The sequence below is a fragment of the Gadus macrocephalus genome, chromosome 12 (assembly GCF_031168955.1).
Source record: "Gadus macrocephalus chromosome 12, ASM3116895v1".
NCBI classification, from domain to species: domain Eukaryota; kingdom Metazoa; phylum Chordata; class Actinopteri; order Gadiformes; family Gadidae; genus Gadus; species Gadus macrocephalus.
This window is the reverse complement of record NC_082393.1, coordinates 10,832,995-10,857,050: the sequence shown is the minus strand read 5'-3', so window position 1 is coordinate 10,857,050 and position 24,056 is coordinate 10,832,995. Positions and strand designations below refer to the sequence as shown.

The 24,056-nt window shown below is 43.6% G+C and overlaps 1 protein-coding gene across 3 annotated transcripts in view; it reads left to right on the top strand.

The window, feature by feature from the left end:
• The first annotated feature begins 4,048 nt into the window (after window positions 1–4,048).
• kdr (kinase insert domain receptor (a type III receptor tyrosine kinase)) overlaps window positions 4,049–24,056 on the top strand; it is a 44,294-nt gene continuing 24,286 nt past the window's right edge. For 2 of the 3 annotated variants that reach the window (XM_060066519.1, XM_060066518.1), the window contains exons 1-2: window positions 4,050–4,378; window positions 5,501–5,594. In XM_060066519.1, the coding sequence (XP_059922502.1) occupies window positions 4,276–4,378; window positions 5,501–5,594 (197 nt within the window). In that variant the 5' untranslated portion in view covers window positions 4,050–4,275. Of the gene's footprint in view, window positions 4,379–5,500; window positions 5,595–24,056 lie in introns of all 3 variants that reach the window. The other variant, XM_060066520.1, reaches the window with a different exon arrangement.

Sequence of the window (24,056 nt, the reverse complement as noted above, 5' to 3'; positions counted from 1 at the left end):
CATGGTCACCTCAACACACTACAACAGCTAGTGTGTTGACAGAATATACACAACATATATATTTATAATGTGTTACATGCATACATGATTATCTTTGGTAGCCCAAGTGAGAATCAAACCCCTACCCTGGCAGTGGTTCTACCAGTTGAGCTGAGCAGAACCCCTTCATTGCATAAGATATATATGTTCCACAAGTTGAGCTGAGCAGGACCCCTTCAAAGTCTTTTTTCTTGCAAAACAGCAATGGTTTGAAAAGGTAATAAAGAGTGTTTTCAGGTTAAACACTGTAATGTCTTTGAGACGATGGATCCCCGGTCTCAGTCCAGTATCCTGTGTTAGGAAGTGAGTGTGTGCTGTTTCCTTTCGCCCTCCCCGCCTACGCTGATCCTCTCCCTGTTATTGTGCCAAAAGTTGGAGCCCCAATTAGGCCCCTTGCCCATAGAAGGAAGGAGCAACATCACTTACAGTTCCTCGTCATATATTGGTCATTTACATTCAATAATACATTATTGAATGAAATATTATAAGTTATCTTTTATCAACTTATCTCTTGTCATTGTTTATCAAGTGCTGTGTGCGTGTATGTTTTTCTTTCTGTCTGTCTACATTTCTGGTGACACCAGAGGTGTTCTCATTTACGTAGTATCAATGATTTGCAGTGATAGGGCAGGATAAAGTGGACCAGGAATCCTAGGCATCCATATGTGTATCACACAGACCACTGTGACTTTGTTTTTGATGGATGTCTGAGCTCTTACACACTGGGGGGTCAACTTTCAAAATTGAAAAACCGGTGCTCGACATATCCACCTGTTTCTGTCTCATCACACTTATATTATCATTTATGGTTTGTATTATATATATATATATATATATATTTTTTTTTTTTTTTTCAATAAATCTTTTTATTGAAAAAATCAGCAAGGTCACAAAACACCCCCCACCCAACCATCCCCCCCAACCCGACCGGACCAAAATAATAATAAGCAAAAAGAAAAGGCTTAGTTACAGGTGAAACACTTAAATACAATTAAAATACAAATAAATAAATTGGATTTCAATGAGGTACAACGTGACTTCAGAGCTCTGTATGACCGGCCAAGGGTGCTTTAGTGTGGGCCCAAGCCGCAGGACTCTATCGACTCCGGAAATCTTCTAATTTAGTCCTTCAATGTGTTGGGAAGTTCTTGAAGATAAAAGAGATTCACAAACTTTGTGAAAATTTGTCTGAGCATTTTATTGCAAATTTATTGTTCTCCAAAATTCAAAAATAACATTACATGTTTCAGCCATTGTGCTGCAGGGGGTGGCGTATTCGATTTCCAATGAAGTAAAATTTCCCTTTGTGCCACCAAAGAAACAAATGCTATAATGTTGAATTGCTTCTTGGTCATGCTTGTTTCCTCATTTGGTACACCAAATAATGCTATCATTGCACAAGTTTGTAAAATAACACCAAGGACATTAGACAGTACACCAAATATGTAAGACCAGTAGCCTACCCTGTTAGCAAATGGCAAGACCCAAACATGTGTGTCAAATTGGCCACATTAACATGACATCTGATACAACTGCCATCAACATTTGGATAAAAGGAAGCATTTTTCGCTCTACTCCAATGCAAGCGAGGTACCACCTTAAACTGAAGTTTTGCTCTTATACTCAGTCTTTCACAGGAGGTAGGCCTACTATTATTCACTTTTTTCAAAGCTTCAGTCCAAATATCTTCTGAGATTTCAGTTCCAATTTCTTTCTCCCATTTCATTTTTATCCTGTCCAGCTTGGCATTGTCCATTGACATGATCATTGTGTAAGAGTATGCAGTAAAACCCCGCAGCCAGAATGGAACTTTCAAAATTGAATCAACGAGTGACTTACTAGGAAGGATAGGAAACTGCCGGCTATGGCTACTGCAAATTGATGGGTTTGAAAGTAGCGAAATAGGTCCTTTTGTTGGAGGTCATATTTGGAACGTAAATCATTGAAACTAGCAAAGGTTCCATCTATATATCACTGAACCTATTGATGCTTTTTCTATGCCATAGTACAAAGGTGTGATCCAATTTGGCTGGACTTGTGTGAACCTGTGTGTCATTCCAAAGCAAAACGTCCACATTGCATCTCCTGCCAATGACAGAGGAATTAAGGGAGAAATGGTTGCAATTTATTTTTGGAGAAATACCAAAAAACGATGGAACCAGATTAGTGCTGTGTTGGGCGCATTTCAGAGACTGCACACCAAAGGACCAAAGACACAATACAAACTAAAAGGCAATACCCGATCATTTAAATAGATAAAAATGTGCTTACTTACATCATAGCTGCATTTTCCGGGCTTTCCTCTGAGCGAAGTTGTCAATTAAGTCCTTCACGTCCAGGTGACGCGCACGGGCATTCTCAATTGAGAGTATCGTAAGTGGAACATTTCGAAGACCGACGGGCGGGCCCCTGATTGGCCCGGGCCCGTACGCGCCCGCATACCCTGCTTACCGATAGTTACGCCACTGGTGGAGAAGTAATTGGGGGGGAAAGGAACTCTTGCTTTGATTCCCTGAAGTACATGAACCACGACATGGAGGACAAAAGGATTGTTACCCGCGAATGCTTCCCGCTGCCCGCTGCCTGCCTTTGGCAGCATCCGGAGTGTTCCAGAATATTTACAGAACACGGCCAAAGGCTGTGTGCGCCTCGCCATTGCGATACATCCACTGTAAACAGAGCGCATGGTACCGTGGCCGCAAGATCCTCAGGACCACCCCCCCACCCTCCTCCTTGACCCGTCTCCCTCCTCCTCATATGCATTAAAGCTACAAACACCGAAACGGTGCATTTGGGGAAAGCTCAATGTGCGACTGGCTCGTAGTGGCTGTAATTCTGCACCACAGCTGAATTTCTGGAAAGTCTTAAAATACTGTGTTTGGGGCCCACTAATATCGATATTAAAGCATCCATAAAGTAGCATGCCATGGGACCTTTAAAGCCCTTGTAGTTGTGGAGATATACTCTATTCATCTTGGGAAGGTTGTTTTTGCCAAATTATTATTTCTTCATGTAATGTTTTTGACTGTTATCTCTAATATAACCTTGCGTATTTCACTTGAGTATTGTGGCGACCCCTCTGCGGTCGCGTAGGGGATCCTGGGAGTTAAGGGTTTTCAGGGGTTTTGAAGTCCTTGTTTGTTACTAGGTTAAGTGGGGTTAATGGATTCGGGGTGTTATTTGGTTGTGCATTAATTGTGTGTAGTTCCATTGTTGTGTGATGGCGACTATTAGTGAGAGTGTTGTGTGTGTTGGTCAGGTGTATGGCGTGTTTCTGTTATGTTCGTTGGTCGTTATAAAAGGCAGTCCGTATTCGTGCGGTGTGGGGCACGGAACTGCATAATTGGTTGAACCTGGGCTCCCGTCTTTCCCGTGCTGCTCGCCACAGTGTATTTGTATAGCAATTTAATAACGGACATTACAATTTAGATTATGTCAGTGTAATTAAAGGCACCCAGTGCAACTTTATGTAAACATTCAATGAAAAATAAACATTCAATTTCTAGTCTTTTTTACACGTAGTAAGTTTCAATAACTCCATACCATTACATATCGACATTCAAGGAGCAAAGATGAGACGTCGTTGTGTGGTGAGAACTGATAGAAAATCGTAAACAACAACAATCGCCGGTGGGGAGAAGCCATTTTTCCATTGACTGGAAGCCTGCTTTATTTATTGTAGGTTACAAAAAATAAAGAAAATGGCGGCATTGTTGTTGTTATCGATTTTGTATCAGTTCTCACCACACAACGACGTCTCATCTTTGCTGCTTAAATGTCGGTATGTAATGGTATGGAGTTATTGAAACTTACTACGTGTAAAAAAGACTAGACTTATTTTTAAGCCTCGAAAGTTGCACTGGGAGCCTTTAACCCTCAAACATTTAATTATTTTTTACCCATTGGCCTTAAATTACTCAGCGGTCCAATAAGGCAGTTTGCAGTCGTGACGCTCCTCCCTTTGAGGTTCCACGTATTCTCCGCCCTGCGTTTCCACCGCGCTGCGCGTTCCTCCCTTTAATCAGCAGCACTTCGAGTTCCATGGGGACAGGAGTGGAAAGTCAGACCGGTGACATTGCTGTTAAACTTGCGAAACGTTATCTCGATGATGCACCCATGATTTGTCGACGAGGTTTACATTCATGGACTTTTCACTGAAGGCAATATTGCGTCACCGATTTTCTACTTACAAATGATGTACCTACGTGTAAAGTTCCCATAGCCCTGAAGTTATTGATGATTGGTATGGTGATGTTCTATTCATTTTTTCGGATGATGGCTCAGACGCTCTCCATTATCTCATTCCTTGGCATTATTTTGGAGATTACCGTTGCCATTGGTAAGTGATTCAAACAGATTGTACCAAATAACTGCCAAAACAATGAAGATAGAAAAAATATGTTAATAGACTTTTGAATTTGAATGTAATTGACCTAGCAGTATGCTATAATATATAGGCTATTGTCTGTAATGATGGTAGCCTATGTGAAATGCATGTATATTTTCTGGCTATATTCCCATATAGCCCTTTTAATGTAAACATAACATTAGTCATTGTTTTTTTAATTTAGAAAGCTTAATAAACCTTAATAATCTCAAGTAAAGGATTGCGAACACGATGCATTATTGTGTATTGGATTTAATGATGTTATCACCATTAATGAAACAGGATGAGATCGGTCGCTCACTTGAAAAAGCATTGTCCATTGTTTTGTCAATCAACAGTTATGATGTAATATTGGACTATAGTCTCACAATGGTTACATTTCTGTATTCACTGAGAAATATCCATCAAGGGATCACAATTTAGGCAATGGTAAAAATTAATATTATTGACCACTTGATTGATCAACATGGCAATAACTATTTTCCAAAGATGGTATATCCTCTGAAGCTTTTCAAGGGGAAAGGGTGGAATGGGTGGGTTCTGGGCTTGTATCCTCTGGAACAGGAACCCCACCTATTCTCCATAGTGCTGGACTATTCAGCAGCTTGACCCTTCCCATCTCACATGGCTTCCTGTTTTGACACAGCTCCACCATTTGCTGCGGCTGTGGAACAAAAAAATTGGACCACCATTTAAATAACACCCAGCCCAGAGCAGCATTTCTTTTTCAAAACCATATCCTCCCATCTTTGGATCATTTTGTGATAGACCTTGAATTGTCTTTTTGATGCACACGTAGGCAGATTGTTACATTACAGTAAAATGCCATCAGTCAGCACTGCATGCCTGTTTGAAAAACAAAAGCTCATTAGATCTTTGGATCAGAAAAAAACAATAAATTGATTGGCTTGCGGATTAGCTTTTTTTATTCCTGGGAGACTTTGTAGTTTGTTAAATAGCAGCAACAGTGACAAAGGGAAGGTAAAAGGGCTTTGTATGTCCATGGGAATGTTGTTGAATAACAGGATTTGGATCATTGTGTTAATTCTGCTACATTCTAATCGATTCTTTCAGCTTTAGAACTGCGCTTCATGCCCGAGCCCCCAATACTGAGCCCCACTGGGATCCAAAAGATGAACAAATCGGACCATCTGGAGCTCACCTGCAGGTATAGGTCGAAATATTTTTAATTGCAATACTTTACTACAATTCCATCATCAATCATCCATTATCGATCATCCATAAATGAATGTGTGTATGTGTGCCTGGGTAAATGCGTGCCTGGATGTTTATTTATAATGCCCCACACATTATAAATAAACAATTTGGCCATGTTGCCCATTAAGCAGTAAGCATACTCAATTATGCCATCAAATCATAGTTAAGCCTTAAGGTCCTTCAAGTATCTTCAAGGTCCTTGAAGAATAACTTTAATAGATATTTTTTCTATATAATAAAGACCTTTGTGATAAATTTTCCTGAAGGAACTGAGTATCAAAAATACGATCCGATTTGCAATAAACCCCTAAGATACATACGTAGCAGACGGTATTTGTAACAATAGGAAACACTTTAACCCAAAGGCTTGCTTAATAAATTCTGATGGTGCAGTGAATCGTGTGCTGTGAAACAGTGAAGTGGAATGTTCAGAAAATACTGTTCTTGAGACTCATTACTTTTGCATTGGCTTTCAGTCCATTAAAGATTAACTGCACTGAAATTTGAAGTTTAGTTGATATAACAGATGTATTTTCTGACTTCTCATTGGTACAATAACAAAAAATGGCTGAACTCGCTAAAAGGGATTCAATTGTACGGTGAAAGTGTTACAGGGCGCCGCCATGTTGGATTTCAACGCTCAGCTACGTCATTGGCATGGTAACATAGCTCCTACTCTGTGGCACCCATAGCAGGTAATGAGTCAGCCTCTGAGGCTCGCTGAAATTGCTACAGAAAAGCAAACAACCACAGGAGGATCATCTTATTGCATTGCCCCTGGTTGCAGTAATGAATTATATAGGGCCAAGGCAGCTGGGGTTATCATACATTTCCACAGGCTAGCTTTGAATAGGAAACCCGCCCTCAATACATGGCTGGCAGCCTTAAAATTTAATAACCCTCCGATAGCCCCTGTCATGTCAATCTCCACAAGCTAGCACTCCGACCATAAAGTGTATGAACTATTACTCCGACGATATCACAGATCTATGTTTCCAAGCTGCTAATTAAACCACAGCGGGTCTGTAAACAGAAGTTCCACAAATGTCCCTTTCTACTCACCCTGATGTTTGCCGACTAGCCGATTGCTGATGCAGAGGGAGTTCAACCCGAAGAAGTAGTTTCATAAGATGTATCCAGTGTTTCCCATACATAGACCATTGTGTGGCGCGGCGCCACAGAATCAACATCGAGCGCCACGAATTGATTCTGTCTTTTTATTTATTTATTTATTGGAGTGGGAGTGGACCAATTGCGAACTACTGCAGCTGCTCCAAGTTAAACCCCAAACTAATCGGAATAAGTATTTATAGCGGACTACACCACCTATTCTATTCCGCATAGAATTCTATTCCAAACCGATTGAGGCGTATATATATGATACTTTTCTATTCCGATTGAGCTGTTCTTCCACATCTATGCAAATCAGATGTGTCCGCATGTAAACGCGGAGTTCCATGCACACTCACTGACGGCCGCGTTGCCGCGTCACAGACGTCAGTGAGTGCGCCGCCGCCCCACCGCACCACACATTGGTCCTTGGTCTGTGGGAAACACTGGTATCTGTGCAATATCCATCTGTGCAATATCCATCAACATCCACCAGAAAGGAAACCTCCAACATCCACCTAAAGTAAACGTGACACTCGTGATTCCGCCTCGCATCTATGCTCATCCGCGGGTGTATTTCCCAAAGTGCATCTAAAATGTCTTTCAGGTCCCGTCCACCCGGAGTCGATTTTTTTATTTGTGAAACCATGACTTTAATAACCATGTTATTGGGCAGATAATAAACCATGTTCTTTAATAGGTCCATGGTCCCAGGGTGGTTTCAAATAAAACCAGACCTAGGATTCGTGTGGACGCCTGAAGTTGGGTTGAAAGTTAGTTTTTTTTGTATTATTTTTGTAGCTTTAAATACAGCCCCTTGGTCAATTTAATTACTAACTATAAATTAAAAAGTATTTCTACTCAATCTAAAAGGTTAAACAACTACTATATCCTCCTCGACTTGAATGTTTTTATACAGCGCGCAGGCTGGATGTGCGCAGGCTTGATGCGCTCCACTTTTTTTTGTGGAGAACCAGCTCCTTGAATATGTAGGTACTACAGCGTTTGTACAGCTCATTGCGTTTCCGCAATGAGTCCGTCTTTACGGAGATATTCCTGTAATGCATCAAAGGAAAACGGAGGGGGATGATCGTTTTCGCCTTGTTACTTGGTTGCTATTTATGGGGCGCTCCAGTGTCTCCGCTCGGACGTCCCTTAGAGAGAGCATGGCCACTTCCAAAACCTCTCTCTTGCCGCACAGCATTCGAAATGCCCTATGCATGGTTATGCAACCTAATCCCACCATTAGATGGTCAAGGTTGACCGGGACCTCTCGGCAGCAGACCGATTTAATGGCAGTGTCCATGCTCCGGCAGCACCCACACGCACACCAGTCACACCCACACGATCCGAAGGTGGAGCGGGAGCCTGAAATTGATCCCTCTCCACCGTCTGGCAGTCAGACACAGGCATGTCCCTCACAGGCTCAAACGCGTAACCAGCCATTTTAAAATCGTGTGTAGAAGACGTTTGCGTGTCTGCAGCAACGACCTAGTCCGCTCTAATACTAAAAGACGCATTTCCTTTTGTTGCCTATATTGATTTTTTAAATATATTTTTTATAATGGTCATAACTAAGACATTATCAATGTTGATTATTTCAGTTCAGTTCATCTTTAAGGTCAAGGAACAGCCTACTTAAAATGTAAATTCAAGTTCCTTGCAATAGGTCAGATTCAGAGCATAAATATTCCAACCAGGAATTTGGTTCCCTTGACCAAGGTGTTTGCCATCTTGCTGTCAGATCCTCGGGTAGACCGGTCAGCGCTGATGGCAATCTTCATCACTTGCCTTCAAGGCCTGCATTAGTCTCCTCGGTTTCCTTGTAAAGCAAAATAAAATAAATTATGAATTTGTTGGTTACTGAAGACTTTTAAGTAACTTTTAAGTGAATTCAGTTAGGCCATTATTTATTGTAATTTATTTTCAATACACAAAGACAAACTAAATAGGTTTCAGTAATAAGAATGAGATAACATATGATCATTATATTAATGTATATGTAACATACACGCGATAATAGTACGATTGCATTGTTTTTCTTTTATCACACAACTTAAAAAGCATGTTCTATGACTCTGCTAAAATCGAAACAGAAAAACAGTCTTTTTTTAATAAACTCCCTAAACTGTTGATTCTTCGTTTTATGTGTAGGGACCCGGTACGGCCACACCAAACGCGTTAAGGTACGGCCACACCAACCTCGTTACTCGCGTTTGGGTCATCGAAAATCTGCATTTTTGCATAGGGAACCATTGATACAGGCGCGTAGACGCGTTATACGCGTTGAAGAGTCGCGGTACGGCCACACCAACCGCGTTACTCGCATTTGGGGCGTCGAAAATCGGCAGACGCATGTAAACGCAGTAACCCTACATGCCCACTGCACCGTCAGTCAACGGACGTGGGAAGGCGTGGCTGACGGATGGGGGAGTAGTCTTTGCAGAGGCATCCGTCAGCCAATCAAATCGCTTCGCCGGGTTCTTCCCGCTTCTTCCTGCTTATTGCGATGCAAGATGACCCGCTTTCCCGCTTTCCAGTATCGTCAGAGCCCGAGTCGCGTCACAGTGCTTAAATTTGCATACGCGATTGTTACGTCCCCCGCTAGGGGAAGGGGTGGCAACATAAAACCAGATGTCTTTGGTTAACTGGAAGTTGTTTATTTAGCCCAGAGCATGGGATAATCAATTTAACACAAACAGAGGAGGCAAAACTACAAAAGGAAAAGGACCATTGGGTGTTGTCCAAATCAAAGAAATGAATATAACCAAGAGCTCCCAAAATACATGAGTGGAACAGCACCCCTGCGTCTAGTGTTTTTAACAAAAGTATAGCTGCGAGTCGGTGTTCGATAACCTCTAACAAAACTCTGGCCCAGTTCCCGTGTAGCAATTAACAAGAACCTCGATCAACCAACAAATAACCATTCGAAGACCCAATATGGCAAGCTGCATATCCAAGGCCAGCTGCCGTGAATGTTGAGCTCGCCCGTGCTTTATCCTCCCGGATCCTCGGCCCTCCGATGCAGCAGCCAATCACGTCCGGGGACAGGCACATCAAAATTAACATAATGGTCAACAAATCACACGCGGGGAAAACACATGATCATTAGCATGAGTATCGACAAACTGAGGATTTTACCCATGAGGGCGGGGCGTCAATCCGCAACCGTACAGCGATCTGATTGGATGATGGATCCGTCGCTGCCGAAAAGTTGAACATTTTTCAACTTTCTGACGGAGCCGAAGGCTCCAACGGAACGGACGGATCCACAATGCATTGCGCGTCCGTCCCCATTCAAAGTCAATGGGGATCAGTCAACGGACAGAGGTAGTGGGCACGAGGCGTTACGCGCCCAACGCACCAACGCCCGGAGTTCAAAAAATTGAACTTTCAACGCTCCAACACGTGATGCTTAGCCGCGATAGCCAATCAGCGTGGAGCTTGACCCGACATCTGACCCACATTGACGACATCTTTCTTTATTCTGGGTGGAAATAGTAACACAGTTACGCCATTAAATGCGTTTATGTAAACATTTTTAGCGAGAAATGTGCATTTTACTTTCATAATGTTCGCTCTGTGAATGTGAAGGATGTTTGGTTTGATAGTTATGACAAAGAGGGAACGCTCCATTCACTTGCATGGACAGCGTCTCTGGTTGCTAAGCAACCTCAACGTCTTGGCGGACTATATCTCTGCTGATCAACACTATGAATGCTGGAAACACACCAGACACACCATGTGAAATTATTTAACCCGATTATTGTTATTTATATCCGAGATTATTTAATTTAACCCGATCTAAACTCTATCATGCACACAAACACGGCGGCGTTTTGGGTTTCCTACCTCGGACTCCTAAATCCAGCGCAGCCACAGGCGCGTTAGGCGCGTTGAGCCATTTTTGTGACACACAATGATCAAGCGTCAAGTTAGGCACGCTACACGCGTTATCCAACGCGAGTAACGCGTTTGGTGTGGCCGTAGCATTAAGGTACGGCCACACCAACCGCGTTACTCGCGTTTGGGGCGTCGTAAATCGGCATTTTTGCATAGGGAAACATTGGTATAGGTGCGTATAGGTGCGTTAGGGGTGTTAGACGCGGCAGACGCACGTAATTACGCACGTAAACGCAGTAACGCGCCCAACGCAGGCGCGTTGAACTTTTTTTTGTTAGTTAGGCACGTTACATGCGTTATCCAGCACGAGTAACGCGTTTGATGTGGCCGTAGCATTAGGGGCGTTAGTCGCGGCAGATGCACGTAATTACGCACGTAAACGCAGTAACGCGCCCAACGCACCAACGCCCGGAGTTCAAAAAATTTAACTTTCAACGCTCCAACGCATGATGCTTAGCCGCGATAGCCAATCAGCTTGGAGCTTGACCGGACGTCACTGGCAGAGAGTAGTGACGCTTGCACAGAAGCATAAGGCGGACATCTTTCTTTATTCTGGAAATAGTAACATAGTTACGCCATTAAATGCGTTTATGTAAACTTTTTTAGCGAGAAATGTGCATTTTACTTTCATAATGTATACTCGGTGAATGTGAAGGATGTTTGGTTTGATAGTTATGATGAAGAGGGAACGCTCCATCCAACGCGAGTAACGCGTTTGGTGTGGCCGTACCATTACTCGCGTTGGATAACGCATGTAACGCGCCTAATTTGACGCTTGATCATTGTTTGTCACATAAATGGTTCAACGCGCCTAACGCGCCTTGTGGCTACAGATCAAAAAGCATTTGCATGGTCTATACGTCATCCAGCTCAGGTTGCGTAGCCATGCGTGTCGGCTCATTAGCATCTGTACAGTGGCGGCCCGTACCGTAGCAGCACAACTCTCCCAAGTGGCCAAGTTGGCCTGGCCTGGCCAGACTGGCCACACTCACACTGGCAGATTTTAGCACGGTTAGGTGTGAAAACGGCCACGGCCACGGCCAGAAGGCCTGGTGTGAGTGCACCCTACCAGTAGGCTATACACAGCACAAACATGCAAACGATTAGCCTAATTGAAATATTATGTTGAAGATGTGGATTGTGGAAACATTTTTTTTCCTTAGGGGCTGCTTGAATGAACACCGTAGTAAGCTATGCCATAATAATAATATTATAATAATAATAATAATAACAATAAATTAAAGCAAAGTAGGCTATATCCAAGCCTTCCAAAACAAAATCTCGTTTTGGGGTAAATTATAACGTTATTTGGGAAAGAATAGCTGATACAGCAGTAAGAAGTTGTAGGCTACTATTAAAACAATGCATCATTCTGCACACACCTTACTGCAAACACACGTTTTCTTGACACATACATCGTCTAAAAGCCTATAACTTTTAGGAGTGATGAGTATTTGATCGTGAGAAAACATCGTTTTACTGCGAGTGAGTGTTTAAAGAGCCCATGCCATTAAAATCACATTTTTCCTATTGTTTGTTAAATAACATAGGTCTGAATAAGTTTGTGAGCTGTGGTAAGTTTGAAATCTATGCAGTTTGTCTGCTGAATGCAATAGGCAATGAAAGGAAAAAAGCAGAAGAAATGAGCCGATCTGGATAAGGTGACACTGTGACGTAGCGTTGTCAAACTATTATTCATGGCCCTGCCCACTTGGTTGGTTCGTAACCACCCACAAGAATTCTGAAGGAGTCGTGATTGAGCTAGTGCTAAATGCTAATACGTGTACGGTAGTTGCTTAGTTCGTAGTAACAGACTAGTTACAGAATTTTGAATGCAATGGCAGAACGACATCGAAGTACATGAACTGCGACATGCTGCCTGCCGCCGGTTGCCGCGAGGCACCACCGCCGCGAAGCACCACCGCCCGGCAGCGGGCAGCCTGGCGGTGGTGCCTCGCGCCGGCAGCAGGCAGCGCGCGGTTCTGTCTACTACAGATTGATGTGGAAGTGGAAGAACCAGAGACGTCGGAGAACCCGACGAAGTCCTTTGTGATTCATTATATCGTCTGGACGTGCACACAGCTTTTGGCCGTGATAATATGTATTATTTGATATAGATATCTATGTATTATATGATATTATTTAGATATAGAGCTCCAGGACTGTAACGCAAGTGTTGTACACTTCCTTGTTATTTGGATAACCGTTCTGCTGTTGGTGTGATGGCGCATAACACGTCGGACTCTCGTCTCTGGTATTTCTACAACGAGACTCGTAGTGGGGGTTATCTCAGCCATGGTTGAGAATGAATTGGGGGAAAGGAACTTTGGCTTTGACTCCCTGAAGTAGGCATGAACCACGACATGGAGGAGAAAGGGATTGTTGACCGCGGTCGTCTCCCGCCGGAGCCTCGCTGCCGATGGACCACCGCCTCGGCTTCAGGAGGCGGTGATTAGCGCTGACCGCTGCCGAGGCGGCGGGAAGCAGGGCTCAAGCGGGATACATTCGCGGCCAACAATCCCCTTCTCCTCCATGTCGTGGTTCATGTACTTCAGGGAGTCAAAGCCAAAGTTCCTTTCCCCCAATTCATTCTCAACCATGGCTGAGATAACCCCCACTACGAGTCTCGTTGTAGAAATACCAGAGACGAGAGTCCGACGTGTTATGCGCCATCACACCAACAGCAGAACGGTTATCCAAATAACAAGGAAGGCTTCTCGGGAGTCAGGGTTTGTTTACCGGCGTTGCTATGGGTTCCGGTGTTACACCGAATTCTGCGACCCGTCGAAATGTGTGACCCCAGAGGGCGCTGTTGCACATTTTCTGCAACATGCACGAGTTTGAAGCTAGACTCGGAATGGGTACATTCGTTTTGTGACACCGGGCAATGCTTTCTTTCTCGAAAGCGTCTTACTGACTGTAGCGTCTTATGGGGAAAGAACGGTGATTGACCGTACTAAACACCTTATCCATTCTATGGGTCTGTGAAATGCAAATGAAATCAAATGTAGCCTATTTATTACGCACATTTTATGTTTTTGTTGTAATGCCCACCGTTTTTATTTGTATGCCCACCGTTATTATTATTTTTTACTGCCGTTTATGAAATAAATATGAACTAATGCCACAATTATTCATGTCTGCGATCATCACAGAGTCCACAAGCAACGCAGTTCGCAATCAACGATGCCACAATCAATCTAGCGCACCGTCGAATTCTGCACCCACACTGTAAATGCAGGAAAAATGAGGCAAACCCCAACCAAATGTTTTCAGGTCATTTGTCGTCCTCATATCTGTATTTGGACACAATTATTCATGTCTGCAATCATTACAGAGTCCACAAGCAGCAGGTCGCAATCCCCGATGGGTCACAATTCATGACAGCAGACCGTCGAAATCTGCGACCACACTGTAAATGCAGGAAAAATGAGGCAAACCCCAACCAAATGTTTTCAGGTCATTTGTCGTCCTCATATCTGTATGTGCACACAATTATTCATGTCTGCGATCATCACAGAGTCCACAAGCAGCAGGTCGCAATCCCCGATGGGTCACAATTCATGACAGCAGACCGTCGAAATCTGCGACCACTGTAAATGCGGGGAAAATGAGTCAAACCCCAACCAAATGTTTTCAGGTAATTTGTCGTCCTCATATCTGTATGTGCACACAATTATTCATGTCTGCGATCATCACAGAGTCCACAAGCAGCAGGTCGCAATCCCCGATGGGTCACAATTCATGACAGCAGACCGTCGAAATCTGCGACCACACAAATGCGGGGAAAATTTGTCAAACCCCAACCAAATGTTTTCAGGTCATTTGTCGTCCTCATATCTGTATTTGGACACAATTATTCATGTCTGCGATCATCACACAGTCCACAAGCAGCAGGTCGCAATCCCCGATGGGTCACAATTCATGACAGCAGACCGTCGAAATCTGCGACCACTGTAAATGCGGGGAAAATGAGTCAAACCCCAACCAAATGTTTTCAGGTCATTTGTCGTCCTCATATCTGTATGTGCACACAATTATTCATGTCTGCGATCATCACAGAGTCCACAAGCAGCAGGTCGCAATCCCCGATGGGTCACAATTCATGACAGCAGACCGTCGAAATCTGCGACCACACAAATGCGGGGAAAATTAGTCAAACCCCAACCAAATGTTTTCAGGTCATTTGTCGTCCTCATATCTGTATGTGCCCACAATTATTCATGTCTGCGATCATCACAGAGTCCACAAGCAGCAGGTCGCAATCCCCGATGGGTCACAATTCATGACAGCAGACCGTCGAAATCTGCGACCACACAAATGCGGGGAAAATGAGTCAAACCTTAACCAAATGTTTTCTATGGCGACACATTAGTGCCATAATTCACTAATGTGATAAAAGATGCATTCGGGCGTATTATATTATTCCCCACGCGTAGATATTAACTGCGAGCGCGCATATGATCTCTGCGCGCGCGCAAATTACCTCTGCGCGCGCAAAACAGCCTCTCGCGCGCGCAAATTACCTCAGCGCGCGCAAAACAGCCTCTCGCGCGTAACAGCCTCTCGCGAAAGATGTTTTTACGCTCGCTCGAATTTAATTTTGGCACTATGGGGGAGGGAACCAAGGCAGGGCGGGCTTTCCTATGATTGGCCGTTTCTGAAGCGCGATATTTGATTGACAGCCCTCCTCTCATTCAATTCTGAATTGTACAGTAAATGGCTGAAACGATAGTTACGTATTGTAACTCCAGATTCTATGAGTATAGGCGCAGCCTTTTAAGTGTCGGCCTCATTGTCCTTTAAATAGCTGAAGAAAAGCTGTTTATTGGGAGCAGAACGTCTGCCGGCGCCCGACTATATCTGCGAAAGGCAGACGTCGTTGAGGCACGCCGCACGCGGACGTAATTGAGGCCCACGCTGTTGGTGGTCGGGGATTACACATTTTTCAGTGCTACGGCTCACGCCTAGGGATAACCCAATAGCGATAGCCTTAAAAGGCTGTGCCTATACTCATAGAATCTAGAGTTACAATACGTAACTATCGTTTCAGCCATTTACTGTACAATTCAGAATTGAATGAGAGGAAGGCTGAGGAGGGCTGTCAATCAAATATCGCGCTTCAGAAACGGCCAATCATAAGAAAGCCTGCCCTGCCTTGGTTTCCTCCCCCATAGTGCCAAAATTAAATTCGAGCGAGCGTAAAAACATCTTTCGCAAGAGGCTGTTACGTGCGAGAGGCTGTTTTGCGCGCGCTGAGGTCATTTGCGCTCGCGAGAGGCTGTTTTGCGCGCGCAGAGGTAATTTGCGCGCACGCAGAGATCATTTGCGCGCTCGCAGTTAATATCTACGCGTGTGGAATAATATCATACGCCCGAATGCATCTTTTATCACATTAGTGAATTATGGCACTAATGTGTCGCCATAGTTTTCAGGTCATTTGTCGTCCTCATATCTGTATGTGCCCACAATTATTCATGCCTGCGATCATCACAGAGTCCACAAGCAGCAGGTCGCAATCCCCGATGGGTCACAATTCATGACAGCAGACCGTCGAAATCTGCGACCACACAAATGCGGGGAAAATGAGTCAAACCTTAACCAAATGTTTTCAGGTCATTTGTCGTCCTCATATCTGTATGTGCCCACAATTATTCATGTCTGCGATCATCACAGAGTCCACAAGCAGCAGGTCGCAATCCCCGATGGGTCACAATTCATGACAGCAGACCGTCGAAATCTGCGACCACACTGTAAATGCTGGGGTTTCAGCGGCCCTCACAACCCCCACCACCACCCCACCCCTTTCAAGTGTGCATATTGTATATAGTTCTCTGCAAACCTATGGTGGCATCATGCCTTCAGTGTGCATATTGTATGTAGTTCTCTGCAAACCTATGGTGGCATCATGCCTTCAGTGTGCATATTGTATGTAGTTCTCTGCAAACCTATGGTGGCATCATACCTTCAGTGTGCATATTGTATATAGTTCTCTACAAACCTATGGTGGCATCATGCCTTCAGTGTGAAACTGCTGCTCATAAAGTGTTGAAACTTGTCTTGAAACTGCTGCTAATAAAGTCTACGTTGTGGTGGTTAACTTTCTGATAACGGTTGTCAATCTGTTTATATTCACGGAATTCAAATTGGATCCAATCAGACACATCCAACGTCATACTTGTTTACATGATGAAGCAGGTAGGTTAAGTGACCCATCGTGGATTGCGACCTGCTGCTTGTGGACTCTGTGATGATCGCAGACATGAATAATTGTGCACACATACAGATATGACGACGACAAATGACCTGAAAACATTTGGTTGGGGTTTGACTCATTTTCCCTGCATTTACAGTGTGGTCGCAGATTTCGACGGTCTGCTGTCATGAATTGTGACCCATCGGGGATTGCGACCTGCTGCTTGTGGACTCTGTGATGATCGCAGACATGAATAATTGTGTGCACATTCAGATATGAGGACGACAAATGACCTGAAAACATTTGGTTGGGGTTTGACTCATTTTCCCCGCATTTACAGTGTGGTCGCAGATTTCGACGGTCTGCTGTCATGAATTGTGACCCATCGGGGATTGCGACCTGCTGCTTGTGGACTCTGTGATGATCACAGACATGAATAATTGTGTGCACATACAGATATGAGGACGACAAATGACCTGAAAACATTTGGTTGGGGTTTGACTCATTTTCCCCGCATTTACAGTGTGGTCCCAGATTTCGACGGTCTGCTGTCATGAATTGTGACCCATCGGGGATTGCGACCTGCTGCTTGTGGACTCTGTGATGATCGCAGACATGAATAATTTTGTCCAAATACAGATATGAGGACGACAAATGACCTGAAAACATTTGGTTGGGGTTTGCCTCATTTTTCCTGCATTTACAGTGTGGGCGCAGAATTCGACGGTGCGCTAGATTGATTGTGGCATCGTTGATTGCGACCTACGTTGCTTGTGGACTCTGATGATCGCAGACATGAATAATTTTGGCATTAGTTCATATTTATTTCATAAACGGCAGTAAAAAATAATAATAACGGTGGGCATACAAATAAAAACGGTGGGCATTATAACAAAAACATAAAATGTGCTTAATAAATAGGCTACATTTGATTTCATTTGCATTTCACAGACCCATAGAATGGATAAGGTGTTTAGTACGGACAATCACCGTTGCTTCTTTCCCCATAAGACGCTACAGTCAGTAAGACGCTTTCAAGAAGGAAAGCATTGCCCGGTGTCACAAAACGAATGTACCCATTCCGAGTCTAGCTTCAAACTCGTGCATGTTGCAGAAAATGTGCAACAGCGCCCTCTGGGGTCACACATTTCGACGGGTCGCAGAATTCGGTGTAACACCGGTCTTGTGTGTGCCAACGGTTTATTAGGTAGGCCTATCTAATAAATTATGTCTTCGAGCGCGCCTATCGCATGATTTTAGACTTGACGATTTTGGTTGAGTATGTGGGGATTTTTTCGGTTTGCACATTTTTAAAACTGGTGGGGACAAAATTCGTATTTCAAATAGTGGGGGGGACATGTCCCCCCCGTCCCCCCCGTAATCGACGCCTATGTGGGTTTCTACGAGCCATTGCGATACATCCACCGTAAACAGCGCATGGTACTGTGGCTACAAGCTGCTCAGGGCCACACCCCCACCCCCCTCCTTGACCTGCCTTGACACGCCCACCGTAACCAGAGCGCATGGTACTGTGGCTACAAGCTGCTCAGGGCCACACCCCCACCCCCCTCCTTGACCTGCCTTGACACGCCCACCGAAACAGCGCGTTTGGGGGAAGCTCAATGTGCGACTGGTTCGGAGTGGCTGTAACTCTGCACCACGGCTGAATTTCGGGGACGTCTTTGAATACTGTGTTTGTGGCCCACTAATACCCATATTAAAGCATCCATAAAATAGCATGGCATGGGATCTTTAAAATAATGAATGAATGCGGGTGATGCTTGGCGCGTGTGTGTACCAATCTGTTTAAACACACGCAAACTAAACACGTAACGCATAAAAGTCCATGGCAATGTAGTAACGGGGGACACATGCATATTATGAACACATTGTTGATAACGATAATGTAAACAATAATGGTGAGAAACGATGTTTGTTAATGTATTGCCACATATCATTAAATAGACCCACCATTACGGCCGAAGGACCGTAAATCATATGTGTGTCTACAACCCGGTATCACGCGATTTCGTGCTCATGCGCACGAACGTTAATCTATTGAAGCGTGTTCCAGAGCACGATAGTCCGACTTTTTTCGTGCTACACAGAACGAAATGTAAACCAATGCATTCTGAATGGGAGTGTTCTCAGACAATTAACGTGCTCCACAAAACGGTACGAGATAAAGAGAGAGCGAGAGAGAGGCTTCAGAAAGGGTGTTCTCAGATAGTACAGTGCACCCTAGTTATGTTTATGCCAAAACCACAAATGCTATATATATATATATATATATATATATATATATTGCCTAATTATATATATTGCCTATATATATATATATATATAGGCTATATATATAATTAGGCTATAATTATACTATTTAGCGTGTAATGAGACAATCTATAGCCAAATTGTCGAAGATGCCCGAGAATCTCCGGAAATATCATCATGGGAAATCTGCGCATCAGACCCATGAACCTATAAAGAAAGACGTCATCTCAAGCGGGAGAGAACGTTTGCGGTGCTGGTTTGTGTCACGTAAGTACAGGGCTCTCAAGTCTCATGCATTCGGCGTGAGACACATGCAATTCAACCCATGCACACGCTAGAAACCTGGTCTCACGAAAATACGTGACACTGTCACGTTATTTCATCTATTGAAACGTGATCAGGGACACGTAGGCCTATTTTCTAAATTTTGTATTTCAATTGGAAGTAGGCTATTTGTCGTGTCACTATAAGCACGACTTCCAAACTAAGGTTCTGTCCCGGAGCGTTCTCCCAAATGTCCCTTATGGAGCTCCGTACAGATCATTCATTGTTGAAAATTGTCTGTGATAACTAACAAATGACAGCTTTTGGCCACCCGTTTCTACTTAAAATTGTCTGTGATAACTAACAATATGACAGCTTTTGGCCACCCGTTTCTACTTTCACCTTTGATACTGAGAAATTGTGACAATACACGGATATATTAAATACAGGTGCTCTGCTCTGTAGTCAAACCGCGAAGGAAAAAAGGGTAGCTGCTTCATCTGTTCTTTTTAGAATTGTATGTCTTGATGTTTATTTTATCGAGCCATCTATTCTCTTGTTTTTGGCTATGTGAATGAACGTCCGCGTCGATGCCTCGCAAGTCCAGTGTCGCGAGCGGACGTTGCCATGACATCTAGAAATCATACCGTATTTAATGGGTTGTAGTGAGTGTAACATAATTCACCTACAGTATTTTGTTATGTGTTGTTCTTTCAATTGTGTTAGGCATGTCGTTTACTGCCTTGGTGGTTCAGGGTTCGCTGTCCCTTTAAGGATTACGAGCGTCTCATGACGTCAGAGCCCATGCGGGATTTGTTTACTTGCAGCACGTTTTGATTTCCTGTTTCTCTCTTACTAAATAAACGAGTCACACAACTGTGTGCTCAACGTGCGAAATTGTATCTCTCACTTATTGCAATTTCCACAGGGTTATCATTAATATTGATGTGTAGGGGTTGATTATAACTCGTGAATAATATTGTTTAGACCACGGTCTGGGGGAATACTCGTATTCTGATTGGCTGCAGTGCGTGCATTAACTCCTGATATAGCCCTACAGACAGCTGCTAAGTAGTTCCAGTCAGTGTTTAGATTCTCTGCCCGAGCCCGACGCGGGCCGGGTCGGGCCGATATTTCCCACCACTATACTCGGGCCGGGCCTTTGATCGAGCGTTTTTATTTTTATTTTACCATTGGTTTATTGGCCTAATCTGAGGAGAAATCTATGCCATAAACGGAAATATTATAGGCCTTTATTACACGGGTCTTCTCAATGCCGTGGAACGCTCCGTTCACTTGCATGGGTAGTAGTCCGGTGACTTGTCTACCCCAGCGTCTTCCGTTGCTAAGCGACGTCACCGTCTTTGCGGACAAATTATTTCTCTGCTGATCAACACTAAGAATGGCCAAAATACTTGTATCCCCCCCTTAAATATAGACTATGGAAGAATTATTATTATTATTATTATTATTCTCATTCAACTTGAACATGTGTTTTTACAGTAGAGAGGTGGAGGGATGACGTATGTTGGCCAACCCGGAAGTGAGCGTTGCCCTGGATTCCCTCGACAAAAAGCCAACGGGTTTCGCCGTTGGATTTTGGATTATTGCAGAAAAATTTGCATCTTTGAAGCACCTCCTTAAAAACTGAAAATGAATAAATGAATAAAAATATCTGTGCTACACAGAACGAAATGTTAACCCATGCAAATAAAGACTTCATGTTCATAATAAATTAAATATCATTAATCTCCTGAGGGTGTAGGGCGGTATTCTATTTTTTTCAACGGGGCTGCATCCAGTCACTTGACCGTCATGGTTGCTATGGTGGTTGCTATCGACCGCCCCCTCTAATCCTTACATGGTTCTAAAAACCACGCGGCAAAGGAGCTGCTGTCAATTGTGTTGTTTTTGTCGCAAACCAGGGTCCGATGGCTTAAAAAAAGACAGATATTCCAAGGTATCCTGAAAAGGTATCCTGAAAAGGCAGCTTGGATGTTCTTATTTTCTGCAGTTTAGACTTCTTCTATAACCTATTTTTTAAAGCAAAACACCAAACTCATTGATTTAACAAGGCAGGGTTATTTGAAACAATTTATTAAATAAATATTTGCGAGAGGTCATTCCATCTCCTGAGTTCGCTTCCTATTTATGTCTGGTGTACACCCCTACTGTCCACAAGCATCCCCCCCCCCCCTCCCCATATGGATTTGGAGAATTGTTGCCACGTCCCAGTGGTGGAGGTATCATATATAACCTCTGTCTTATGTACATTTATGGTTCATCATGGTTCAGAATGTGTTGGAAAAACAGTTTTTGAGATAGGAAGGTCCTACCGCCCTGAAATTTGAATACCTTATTCTAGGGCCTAACCGGGACCCCCGCACCGAAACTTGGCCCGGTCGGACCCCGAGGGCAGGAAGGGGGGGCCCTTCCTGCCCGAAACTTGGCCCAGTCGGACCCCGAGTGCAGGAAGGGGGGGCCTGGACTTTCATAATCTTCGCTCGGTGAATGTGAAGGATATTTGGTCTGATGTTATGACGAAGAATCATAATGTGAATGGGAATATTCTATAAATGTCTTGATATCATCTTTCGTCTCAACACTTCTTCTGCAGCCGCTCAAAGTCTCACTCCGAGAACCTTAAAATATGAATCAATCCATTAGAAGTATGAAAATATCTTCCCGGTGGCGTAATGGGGCAAACAAGGTGTCCTTTAACATCTACGTTTCGAGGTGATTGCAACAGTGCCACACATGATCATATCTGAATATGTTTCGGGGTAGTAATTAGCTGTCGATTTTGGAGGCCTTTATCAATAATGACCAGCTATAGATTTGCTTCCCGATGGAGATTTTTGACAAATTACATGTTATTTAGCATCTACACGTTAAGCTGAGTCCAATGAGATCAAGCTCGCCCTCTTGCTACACCGAGATCATGTCCTAGACCATAGGTGTACCATGTAAAATACATGTTACCATTTGCTGAGTGTCATGCTTGGTGTCATTGGACTCAGCTCAACGTGTAGATGCTAAATAACATGTCATTTGTCACAAATTTCTATCGGGAAGCAAATCAATGGCTGCTCATTATTGATTAAGGCCTCCAATTTCGACAGCTAATTACTACCATTAAACATGTTCGAATATGCTCATGTGTGGCACCGTTGCAATCGCCTGGAAGCGTAGATGTTGAAGGACACCTTGTTCGCCCTCTTACGCCACCGGGAAGATATTTACATACTTTTGATTGACTAATGAATTGATTCAGCTATTCCCCCAGAAGTCTGGGGTCAAAAGGAGCCGGCACCACGCCGCTTATGAGATAACAAAAAGTTCATGTGTATTTCTCTCATAACTTTTTGTTATTATTAAAGAGAGGCCTGATTCTCAGATATGCATGTTGGATGGCTAGGGTGTAGGTCTGGGAAGAACTTCAGGCCAAAATCTTGCAAGCGAGCCGCTGGGTGAGGTGCAACGAGATTGGAGCACTTGCTGAGTCATTTCCTGTATGGCTGGAGCCACAGGTTGAAGCGTATATGCGTCCTTTGTGACCCCCTTTGATACATAAGAGACCCCAAGGAACAGCTTACTTAAATGTTTTCGACTCAGTCACCTATTGCATCACTTCCTTTAGGGCTTCGGCCTCCTAATTGATCATTGTAGTATAATTGAATGCCCTCTTTCATGTATATGATACCTCCACCACTGGGACGTGGCAACAATTCTCCAAATCCATATGGGGAGGGGGGGGAGGATGCTTGTGGACAGTAGGGGTGTACACTAGACATAAATAGGAAGCAAACTCAGGAGATGGAATGACCTCTCGCAAATATTTATTTAATAAATTGTTTCAAATAACCCTGCCTCGTTAAATCAATGAGTTTGGTGTTTTGCTTTCAAAAATAGGTTATAGAAGAAGTCTAAACTGCAGAAAATAAAAACATCCAAGCTGCCTTTTAAGGATACCTTGGAATATCTGTCTATTTTTAAACCATCGGACCCTGGTTTACGACAAAAACAACACAATTGACGGCAGCTCCTTTGCCCGCGTGGTTTTTAGAACCATGTAAGGATTAGAGGGGGCGGTCGATAGCAACCACCATAGCAACCATGACGGTCAAGTGACTGGATGCAGCCCCGTTGAAAAAAATAGAAAACCACCCTACACCCTCAGGAGATTAATCATATTTAATTTATTATGAACATGAAGTCTTTATTTGCATGGGTTTACATTTCGTTCTGTGTAGCATGGAAAAATCGGAGAAACACTCCCATTCAGAATGCATTGGTTTACATTTCGTTCTTTGGAGCACGGATATTTTTATTTATTTATTTATTTATTTTCAGTTTTTAAGGAGGTGCTTCAAAGATGCAAATTTTTCTGAAATAATCCAAAATCCAATGGCAAAACCCGTTGGCTTTTTGTCGAGGGAATCCAGGGCGACGCTCACTTCCGGGTTGGCCAACATATGTCATCCCTCCACCACTCTACTGTAAAAACACATGTTCAAGTTGAATGAGAATAATAATAATAATAATTCTGCCATAGTATTTATTTAAGGGGGGGGGGGATACAAGTCTTTTGGCCATTGGTAGTGTTGATCAGCAGAGAAATTATTTGTCCGCAAAGACGGTGACGTCGCTTAGCAACGGAAGACGCTG